The sequence below is a fragment of the Theobroma umbraticum genome, unplaced genomic scaffold, assembly GCF_002168275.2.
Source record: "Theobroma umbraticum cultivar Fairchild unplaced genomic scaffold, ASM216827v3 scaffold_56.0, whole genome shotgun sequence".
Classification (NCBI taxonomy): domain Eukaryota; kingdom Viridiplantae; phylum Streptophyta; class Magnoliopsida; order Malvales; family Malvaceae; genus Theobroma; species Theobroma umbraticum.
The window spans coordinates 4,264,696-4,276,042 of NW_018397256.1; the positions used below are offsets into that span (position 1 = coordinate 4,264,696).

General features: G+C 33.9%; 1 protein-coding gene across 1 annotated transcript; it reads left to right on the forward strand.

Annotated features, from left to right (window-relative positions):
- The first annotated feature begins 212 nt into the window (after window positions 1–212).
- ATR2 (P450 reductase 2) lies at window positions 213–5,623 on the forward strand. The gene is made up of 17 exons (XM_021420565.2): window positions 213–720; window positions 832–891; window positions 994–1,070; window positions 1,166–1,223; window positions 1,344–1,464; window positions 2,212–2,281; window positions 2,375–2,569; window positions 2,667–2,759; window positions 2,940–3,165; window positions 3,259–3,342; window positions 3,433–3,584; window positions 3,948–4,044; window positions 4,369–4,518; window positions 4,596–4,673; window positions 4,783–4,905; window positions 5,047–5,160; window positions 5,517–5,623. Exons 1-17 carry the CDS (start codon window positions 367–369, stop codon window positions 5,595–5,597), a joined length of 2,133 nt encoding a protein of 710 aa, XP_021276240.1. The 5' UTR covers window positions 213–366; the 3' UTR covers window positions 5,598–5,623.
- Window positions 5,624–11,347: the final 5,724 nt, after the last annotated feature.

Consider the following 11,347-nt stretch of genomic DNA (forward strand, 5'->3'; position numbering starts at 1 on the left):
AAGGGCATTTCAGAACGATTGAGAAAAACGTAAACTACCTAAAATCAATGTGTGTGGTGTAAAAGCAAGTCCTGTTATAAGAAAATTTAACCGCAGTTAACTTAGGAGTTAGGTGGGTTTGACTAGTCGGGTTTGGTAGGCGTTGGGTTCGTTCACTCCCTCCCATTCCCTCCACCTCTGCCTCTAGCCAGCTTTTTAAGGTCCCAGCACTCTCCTACCCCCTTCCCTCTTTCTCTTAGAGAAGTCTCTCGCAACTCTCAACCGCCACCAAACTCCCAACAACACCAGTTTCCAACAAAGAGAGATCTTCTCCAAATCTCCTCCGTTTCTGCATTTACACTTCCTTAGGCTTGATTTGCAACACTAATGGAACCGTCATCTTCTTCTGGTTCAATCAAAGTTTCGCCGCTCGATCTCATGTCAGCTATAATCAAGGGCAAAATGGACCCTTCCAACGCTTCCTCCGACTCAGCTGCTGAAGTGGCCACAATCCTTCTTGAGAACAGAGAGTTCGTTATGATTTTAACTACCTCCATCGCCGTTCTCATCGGCTGCGTCGTCGTTTTGGTCTGGCGTAGATCCGGTTCTCAAAAACCAAAGCAAATCGAGCCTCCTAAGCCTTTGATCGTTAAAGAACCCGAACTCGAAGTCGATGATGGCAAGAAAAAAGTCACCATCTTCTTCGGTACTCAAACCGGCACCGCCGAAGGCTTCGCCAAGGTTCCATTATATATATATATATATATATATATTTGTATATTTTCTATTCTTATTTGTTTTTCTTGATAATTTTTTGCTTATTAGATCTTTCTTTTATTTAATGTGACTCAGGCTCTAGCTGAGGAGGCAAAAGCACGCTATGATAAGTCGACGTTTAAAGTTGTAGATTTGGTAAGTTTTAATTTTGACTTTTTTCCCCCCTTTTTGGTGATATGTTTTGAGCTGGAATTGGTGATTTAAACTATTGATATATTTTTTTTACACTATAAATAGGATGATTATGCGGCTGATGATGATGAATACGAGGAAAAGATGAAGAAAGAGAGTTTGGCTTTCTTCTTCTTGGCCACGTGAGTTATTTTGAATAATTTTCTTTTTGATATTTATATGTTTTTTCTTTTTGGGAATTTGTTTTGCTGATATGGTTAAGTTGGTGAACCTCTAGATATGGAGATGGTGAGCCGACTGATAATGCAGCTAGGTTCTATAAATGGTTCACTGAGGTAAATTTTAATTGTAATTAGTCGAGGATAATAATGAGTGCAATTGTGTTTAGTGAAAAAATTATGTAGGATGACATTTTTTAATTGGCTGTTATTGTGAATGTCTGATTGGGTGTTTAGGGAAAAGAGAGGGGAGAACGGCTTCAGAACATGAAGTACGGGGTGTTTGGCCTTGGTAACAGGCAGTATGAACATTTTAACAAGGTTGCAAAGGTGGTTGATGACCTCCTTACTGAGCTGGGTATGTGTCTTCATTTTCCTTTTATCTCCCCTTGCATATAAATGGATGCATTGGTTCATGGATTTTTAATTGGTTTACTTTTAAAAAATGGCTTCTTGGACGCAAATTATGCTGTTAATGTTTGCTAACTATTTAATTTTTCATGAATTATGATAGTGCTTCAAAATTTTTCAGAGTTAAATTATCATGCATATGATTGAATTTCAATAAATTGCAATCATGTTGGTGTACTATCAGAAGTTTCATCCCACCATTTCAGTATAAAAGACTCTATTTATTACTTTTGTTTTTTGATGTTTGTGATGGGAATAGTTTATGGAAAGATGACTGCATATGTTTAATATACATCTTTTTGATCAAAGAAAGCAAGCATTTAACTTTTTAACTTTAATCTATGTATGTAATATTCAGCTTTAGTAACCTGTTAGTATATCTTTTGTTGTGGCTGATTACACTAGAAAACTTAACATACATTACAATGCAGATCTAAAAAGTGCACCTTTTGATGAAAATTTTAGCCTTCCTTTGTTTCAAATTCATGCAATTGGATGTGGCATTGTGGTTTTGGTGTAGTGAATTGACTCTTGACATGTAGCCAAAATGTTTATATTAATATATTCAAATTTTCAAAAGAAATCTGCTGATGCAGAAATGCTGAGTTCATGTAGTAAAAGATTGCTTTACCAGTCATATATGATGTTGCATTGGAACTTCTATCAGCTAACATTCCCCTTACTATATTTGTAGGAGCAAAGCGCCTAGTTCCAGTGGGTCTTGGAGATGATGACCAATGCATTGAAGATGACTTTACTGCATGGTATCAAAAACTTGAACTTTGTTTTGAATCAAAAGCTGTCCATTCTTTACCTTTATTTGTCATTAAACTATCTTGCTATGGTTGCTTTTCTAGGCGTGAATTAGTCTGGCCTGAGTTAGATCAGCTTCTGAGGGATGAAGATGATGCAAGAACTGTTTCTACCCCTTACACTGCTGCTGTGTCAGAATACCGTGTTGTATTTTATGATCCTGCTGATGCACCTGTTGAGGATGAGAACCGGAGCAATGCAAATGGTCATACTATTTACGATGCTCAACATCCATGCAGGTATACTAGAATATTTTGTTCTCATTGTCAAGGTGGCCATTTTATTTTATATTCTTTTTTGATGAAATCTTAACTGGTTTCTTGTTCTAACTTGAAGGTCTAATGTTGCTGTGAGGAAGGAGCTTCATACTCCTGCATCTGATCGTTCTTGCACCCATCTTGAATTTGACATTGCTGGCACTGGACTTTCGTAAGTTGCTTTTATGTCATTTGGCTACTGTACTGTTAAACTTTTATTGTTGCAATAATGCACCCTCCCCCACTCCTCTTTTCCTCCTCTCTTATAACCAGGTGCTGATTGCTGCTTGTTTCAAATTTTCTTTTAACATCATACTGAACTTCGTCTATTCATAATCATCTTCCTCTTCAGGTATGAAACAGGGGATCATGTTGGTGTTTACTGTGAGAATTTAGATGAAGTTGTAGATGAAGCATTGACGTTATTGGGTTTATCACCAGACACCTATTTCTCTGTTCATACTGATAAAGAGGATGGGACGCCACTTGGTGGAAGCTCTTTGCCTCCTCCTTTCCCACCTTGCACTCTAAGATCAGCATTGGCACAATATGCTGATCTTTTGAGCTCGCCCAAAAAGGTTGGACTATTTATTGGTCACTATGTCAAGAACTTTTCTTTTTATTTTTCTTTTGAATAACTATGCTAATTCTTTAATGCATGCAATGTCCAGTCTGCCTTACTTGCTTTGGCTGCTCATGCTTCTGATCCAACTGAAGCCGATCGATTAAGACACCTTGCATCACCTGCTGGAAAGGTTGTGGAAGTAGTGAATTTTATTAGCTTGGTTCGTCTATTTTGCAGCTTATGTGTATGCTGATACAACTTCTGGCACGTTATTATTCAGGATGAATATGCACAATGGATGGTTGCAAGTCAGAGAAGCCTCCTTGAGGTCATGGCTGAATTTCCTTCAGCCAAGCCTCCACTTGGTGTCTTCTTTGCAGCTGTTGCTCCACGGTTGCAGCCTAGATACTATTCAATCTCATCCTCACCAAGGTAATCCTATTATATTATCTTCTCTCTCTATCTTTTTGGCAGTAGCTTTTTAAGAGGAAAATCTCCAAAGGGAGCTTGCCCCTTTGAGAAAATGATTCCACACTTTAGATCACAATGGAGATAATTGTTATCCAATTCAGCGATCTTCCATTTTTTTTAATTTTTTTTGCACTTCCTACATTAGCAATGAAAAAGCATTCTAAATAGCAAGGTTAGGAAATGGATTAGAGCCAATTAAGTTAGTAGCATTATGAATCTCTCATTTATGAGACTTCGACTGTCTCTGATTTCATGATCTATTCTAATTCTAATATTTTTAACTGTACTGTATGCATATTTACCATCTATAAATATGTTTTACAGGATGGCACCGTCGAGAATTCATGTAACTTGTGCATTGGTTTATGAGAAAACACTAACAGGTCGTATTCACAAAGGAATTTGTTCAACATGGATGAAGGTACTCAGTTCAACATGTTTTCTTTTTCTCTTTTACATAGTTAGGGAAGGTCAACCTTTAAAGTTAATGGAAATTGAGATGATATTTTTGAGGAGATAAATGATATGTAATTCCTGGATACCACCGAACAAAGGATCCTTTCCTTTTTATGTTTTTGATCATATCTGAATTTCACAGTCTATTCTCACTTCCAAGGCAAACTTGCTAACTTATTAACATCCGTTTTTCCTCTCTTATTATTATATGTCCAGGTTGTTTACTGAATCTCTTCATTGAATAATAGTAATATAATTTTTATCCCCATTTGCCCCCTTTGTTTTTCAGAATTCTGTGCCCGTGGAGAAAAGCCATGAGTGCAGCTGGGCACCTATATTTGTCAGGCAATCAAACTTTAAACTTCCTTTAGACACTAAAGTGCCCATTATTATGATTGGCCCTGGTACTGGATTGGCTCCTTTCAGGGGATTCCTTCAGGTAAGTGTTGTCACTTTTTTAACGTTCATCATATTGAGAATTTTAAGAAAACTAATTATTTGTATATTCATTTTCAGGAAAGACTTGCACTGAAAGAAGCTGGAGCTGAACTGGGTCCATCTGTATTATTCTTCGGCTGTAGGAACCGGAAAATGGTAAGTGATGCAGGTTCCAGTCCTATGAATAGTTTGACATCTCTGGTGGGTTTGGGGATATATATGTAATCCAACTACAAAGTTTAATTTAATACTTTTTTTTTTCCAGGATTACATTTATGAAGATGAGCTCAACAACTTTGTCAACAGTGGTGCACTTTCTGAGATTGTGGTTGCCTTTTCACGTGAGGGACCTACCAAGGAATACGTGCAACATAAAATGACGCAGAAGGTACGGGACACATTTTACCTACCATGAACTGTAGGATAGAAGCTTTTGAAAGTTTTTTTTTTTTTCTGAGAAATTGTATATTTCAGTTTGCTTATCAGTTTCTTATCTAAAGTTCTAAAGACATTTATTCCTTGTTTCCAGGCCTGGGACATCTGGAACATGATTTCTCAGGGAGGTTACCTATATGTGTGTGGTGATGCCAAGGGCATGGCTAAAGATGTCCATCGAACTCTACACACTATTTTGCAAGAGCAGGTATGTTCATCATGCTTATTCTGAGACTATATAACTGCTAATTATGAGTTATGTGATTCCCAGCTCCCATTTTAGAAGGCAATGTGGTTGAAAAAAGCTATTGCCACCTTTTGTCAGTTTATGGTCCAACATTAGAAAAGTTTTCCTGTTGTTTTTAGATATTTTCATGCCTTAATGTTGAAAACTGTGACATTCATATGGTGCATGAAAGCTCCCTTTCTCTTTTCTTGCATTCAATGCCATGCCATTTCCCTTTTTCTATTAATATAATGAGTTGGGAAGAGGAGTATTTGCTGGACATGATTTTAAATTGCCCGTTATGCTAAAAGTGGGTGCACCAACTTTGGTGGTTTCAGGGATGTCTAGACAGCTCAAAGGCTGAGAGCATGGTGAAAAATCTGCAAATGACTGGCAGGTATCTACGTGATGTGTGGTGATGATTACAATGAAATACAAACAAAAATATATATATATATATATATATATATATAGGGAAGGGCATATTGTTTGGATGCAAGAAGCTGGAGAGAAGGGTGGTTGTAATACCACCTTCATCTCTGCCCTTGAAAGGGGGAATTAAATTTGTTGTCATGAATAGTAATGGGGTCTGTGATTCTTTTTGTCTACCAAATATGAAGGATTTTTTGGTTCATGTAATTTATGTATACATATATAACTATAATTATATTAGGTAAGGGTTATGGAGTCTTTAGTTTTCCATGTATGAACCGGGAAGCAGGTTCAAATTACAAAGCAATTGTTGTTGCTACTCCTACACGGTAACTGTACTGAATCTGAATGGATAATCGAAGTTTGGAATCTCAAAGTGATTGCTTCTGTTTCAGCATTTAATTCAAGTAAAATTCATTATCTTCTTCTTCATGGTAGACCGTCAATTTTGCCCTTGCATTACACTTGGATCTGGCTGTTACGAAAAGGTTTGTAATTGCTTGTGCTTGGTTAAAAAATTCATCAAAAGAAATACTTCAATTGAAATGTCAGGTGTTGTGCCCTGGCTGCTAATTCATCTTCTCCAAAAGAAATACAGAGAGGGCAGTTTCCTTGATATCTTATTTGTCACATAGCCCTTGGGGTTTCCAATTTTCTTTGTAAAGGATTAGGTGAATCCAAATCTTGACATCCCACACACCTCATCAAAACTTCTTTGCTAATTTTTCAAAATCAGCCTGCCGCTGCCAGTTGTACCAAATTTTAATTTCTTTTCACTTCTCTGCTGGTTCTTAATGACTCCGTAATTCAGCTTTAATTAAACAATAATGATCAAAATAATCTATTTATAAAGTCCAGGAGAGTAATCATATCAAAACAAGCCAAGCCCCACTTGTCTTGTCAAATCTAATTATTCTAGTTTCCAGTTTAATTAAGCAATTAAGTTAGCCCCCTTTATGCTTCCCTAAACCCCATTTCATTACTCAAAAATACATATAAATAAAAATGGTTTGCTCTTTTACGATTTCGTATGCCTTTACCAAAACCATTTGTAATTAGATTGAGAATAAATATAAAACATTGCATTCATTTGGTGCTGTTGAAAATTGACCCTGAATCGAAAATAAATTATCCAATGCAAGAGGTTCCTAAAAGCATTTGGTCCACTGTCTATTGAACCCTCCTCTTTTCTTTTAATGCTTAATGAAAGGGACCGATTGAACCAACTACTTTGAATTATTGGTGGGCACACACTTGCATCACCACAATTTTCAATAATAATAATAATACTATTGTTTACTAGTATAATGGGTTGTTCTGACTTCTGAGAGCAACACACGTCAACTGGTAGCTCACCTCTTCTTCTCCTGCACTTTGTGCACGTGTACCTCACTATCAACACCCTTTGGTTGGTAAGATTATATTTGTCCTTCCTTTCAACTTAATAATTATTTTCAATAATGAAACTTTTGCCCTTAACTAAAAATTATAATCACAATAACCAAATAGTATATTTGACGTAATTATTATATCGAGCCAAAAAAATAAATAAATAACCTAATCAACAAACAAACTTAACATAGATTAAATTTACATGATATTCGAATTTGATTTTCAAAATCTTCTTAAGATTAAAATAAAATTTTTATGATGATTTGAAATTTTTAAAAATTAATAAAAAATTTAAAACGAGATTCAATCTGATAAAATCACTATAAAAAAAATTTGTTTTAAAGTCACTGATCCAAAGTATAAGTTTCACGTGCATTTTATAGATCCTTATTATACTTTTCAAGGAAATGCTACTATTTTTTGCCCTTGTCACGTGCTTGTGACATTTCAATAATGTAGTAAAGTTGTTTAATCTAATTTTTCTACTTTCACTTGGATCTAAATACAAGATGGATGCTTCACCTTGTGAGATAAAGGAGATCAACATGCTTTTCAAGCAATAGATGAGGCATTTAGACAAGTGACTTGGTTCGTTGATAATTCATTGCTTCTCCATGGATTGCATGAAAACATTTGATAACTATAAAAGAGATTGGTGTGGTCATAAGCAAACTTTGACGTAGGAAGACGCCCATACTAAAAACATTTGGTTATGATCCATTACGTAGAAAATGACTTGCATCCTCTTTGCATTACATCCTGTTTGGCCTAATTTTTTTTTAGTTTAAAAGTTGTTAAGAAGCTTTTATGAAAAATAATAACTTTTAAATAATAACTTTTAGAGTTAAGTTGAAGTTGTTTGGTAAATTTTTTTTATAAGTTATAATTTTGGTTAAATTTATTATAAAGGATTTTTTTAAAAGGGTAATATTGTAATTATTTTTAACAGAAGAGGATATTTTTGAAATAAAAATAAATTTTTTTTTGTATTTTTAAAAAAAGAGAAGAAAAAGCTCCTCATAAGAGCTTTTCCTGAAGCTCATTTTTAAAAAATTTTATTTTTTTAAAAAAAGTTACTTTTTTTAAAAAAAATTTAAAATTTATATTTGATTTGACTTTTACTTTTAAGAAATAGATAAACTAAAAAAAAACTAGACCAAATAAGCACTAAGTCTTTTTGTTTCAAAAGTATGATGAAAGCACTTTTCTTTTTGTTCATAAAAGGGTCAGGCAAAAATTTTTGAGATTTCTTGAAATTTGATAATTGAAAAGATTGAACTTTTATATTTCAGTGTCCAAAAGTTGAGTTACTTATTTAAACTCGTGAACTTGATTTATTTCAAGTTCTAATTTGAACATAAAATTTTAGATTCAAATTTAAATCAATACGGCTCAATTAAATTATTATATTAATAAATAATATATTTTTATTTAATTTAATTTTAAAATTTATTAAACATATATAATTAGTAGTTATTATATTAATAATGAAATAATAACTCAATGAATGAGCCAAGATAGATTCAAGCTTTGCTTTTAAAAAGAAAGATACCATAAGCCAGCCTAGCTTAGCCCAAAGTCAAAGTAAGCAATTTCATGAACATCTTTCCAATTTCGATCCACTTCTCATCAAGCAGATGTCAAACCACCATGAGAATTTAAGGCTAAGCACTGATCGACCATGCCGATTAAGGGTGGTAGCTTCCAATTGTTCACCTTGACTGCCGTTAAGGAATCTTTCCCTTAACATCGACCGAATGACTAACTTTTTTATTTTTTTTTAATTATATTTATATGGGGGATTACATATTTACCCCTCCTCATAAATTCCCCCACCAACTCCTGCATCACACACTCACACCTTTTTAAACCTTAAAGCCCAAAATCAAAACCTTTTTCCAAAGCCCAATACCGCCTAACTAACTTCATAACCTACTGGTGAAAATTAAACTAGATAAACAACTTAAAGAAGTCCGAGATGTGATACATTATCTTTAAGGATGATTTCTATCCCTTTGCAATATGAAACTTCTTGAATAAGTTGCACAATAGAAACAAATAAACACTGAAAATATTCTAGTGAGATATTGGAGGATAGGGAATCAAAAAATAAATAGGAAAACTTTGATTTTGTAACAATTTAATTATAACGGTTGGTATTTATATTTTGGTTGGCAGAATCAAAGACAACAAAATATCACTTGGGCCTAGCCCATGTGTATAGTAATGCATAGAGGGAAATCCGCATTTTCTCAAGGCTTGGCACGATTTCATGTGCGTGCAAGACCACTTTCTTTTATAGCTTTCAACAAACCCACAATTAGTTGCTTATTGATAACTCTGTTACATAAAGTAATTTTTAACACATTTTAGGGACTTTTAGTGGCTAGGCTAGATTTTTGAGTTTATGACCAAATTTTAACCCTTGTTAGCTATGTTTCTAGTGTAAGTTAAATTTTATATTGATTAGTCAACTTTGTTGTTTTTAGTTTAATTTCACTTTAATTTATCTCAATTTATCTTAGGAAAAGTTATTGCTGATTTTCTCATGATTTTGTGCAGAATATGACGAGTAAGGTGAGAGGAAGAGATGATAGCATAAGTGCATCACTTGTATATGTTGCAGCAATTTAAAGATAACTTGAGCTACAAAACTCCAGTTAAGGTAATTTTTAATTCATTGGAAAGATAAGACAATGGGCTATAACTTTTATATTTACCATTTGGTCCAATTCAAAATAATTAAGGCAAAAATCATGTTTAAATTTAGTGGAGAAACGTAGTTCTACACTGAAGTAACATGGCTGGAGCGCCGCGATGCTTCAAGTGCGACTGCCACAACGGTAATGAACTATGGTCATCGCGCTGCTCATCAAGGGTGCATCATACAAAAACCCAAGAGCATAGCACCGTGGCACTCCCAAGGCAGATCATAGTGTTGCAAAGCCAAAAAAACATGGCCGTAGCACCGGGCGATTTTTCAAAAATAAAGATTTCACAGGATTTTGGAAATTAGATTACTTGGAGCCTATTTAAAGAACTTTTTTCAAAGGTTTTAAGGGGGAGGCAACAAGAAACTATTCTAGAGATTTGAAGCCAAGAACAAAGTAAGAAAATAAGAGAATTGGAGAGAGAATTAAGATCGCAAAGCTTCAATAATTAGTTTCTTTCTCTATTTTTGTGTTTTTCTTATTTTCTTTGACATTCATAGCTAAATTTCTTTAGATATTATTTTTGTTAGATATTATGAACTAAACTATTTTTCTAGGATCGTGGTGGATTTCAACATATAGTTTAAATAACAATTTCTTTTTTATTTATCATGAATGGGTGTAGTTTTGCTTATTCAAATTTGTTCTTAATGCTTTTGATTGTCTGGCCAACAATTAATTGATTTGTAAATCTAATTGAGACTCAACAGAGAGATTTTAGATTGGACTAAGATTTGAATAGTATATATCCACGTCACTTAGGTGATTTGATTCGTGATTCAAGTAGACATACGCTAATTGCCACACATAGTCACATTAGGACACTTGATTAATGAACTTAATTTAATTCATTCTTATATACATATAGTGAACTAATTAAGTTAGGTATTTGTACAAGCAACTAGACGGAGACTTGTCCATAGCTTTGGATTCTAGGTTAGTAAAACCATCCAAGAACGATAAATAACAAGAAATGGTGGTATCAGATGAAATGTTGAATGAACCCATAATCTTAGGTCTTTAATTTACTAGTTTTCTCAACTTATTTAGTTTGTTAGCTTATTTGATGTTGATTTTTTAATTGTTTTTAATTAGTTTGTCTTCAATTTTCAGATTATTCAAGTAAGATTAGTGTGCTTTATAATTTTAGTACTCAGTGAAACTTTAGAAATAAATCCTTATGGGAACGATAATCTAGACTTATTGTATATATTATTTGTTCAATACGTATACTTATGTGTGCAAAATCAACAACACTTATATAAGGCATTAACATCTTTTATACCTAGGCAATGTGGGATAGAAACTTTATGAGATGTCACCATATGTCCAATAATCTCTCACATATTTTATAAGGTTTCATAATAGAAAGTTTTTGTTGGGCTTAATCTCACTCGAGTGTAATACATCAAGACTAGTATTTTTTGAGTTATGAACTAAATTTAGAAAGAATGGTGAAGTTTATAACTTAAATGAACAAAAAATTCTTTATGTGAAATATGATTTTTAACAATCACATAACGCCCCTCACATTTTTATTATTCAATACGATTTTACGCAAATAGGCCATACACGTGCTTGGTTATTCATAATGCTCCAGAGAATTTGCCACAATTTTCACAGGAACGACCCTA

Excerpts from the sequence above, each read along its gene's own strand:
- ATR2 (XM_021420565.2), top strand. The coding sequence starts at position 367 with ATGGAACCGTCATCTTCTTCTGGTTCAATCAAAGTTTCGCCGCTCGAT. Across the intron at positions 3,585-3,947 it reads TCAATCTCATCCTCACCAAG|GATGGCACCGTCGAGAATTC; the intron begins GTAATCCTATTA and ends TATGTTTTACAG. Across the intron at positions 4,674-4,782 it reads GCTGTAGGAACCGGAAAATG|GATTACATTTATGAAGATGA; the intron begins GTAAGTGATGCA and ends TTTTTTTTCCAG.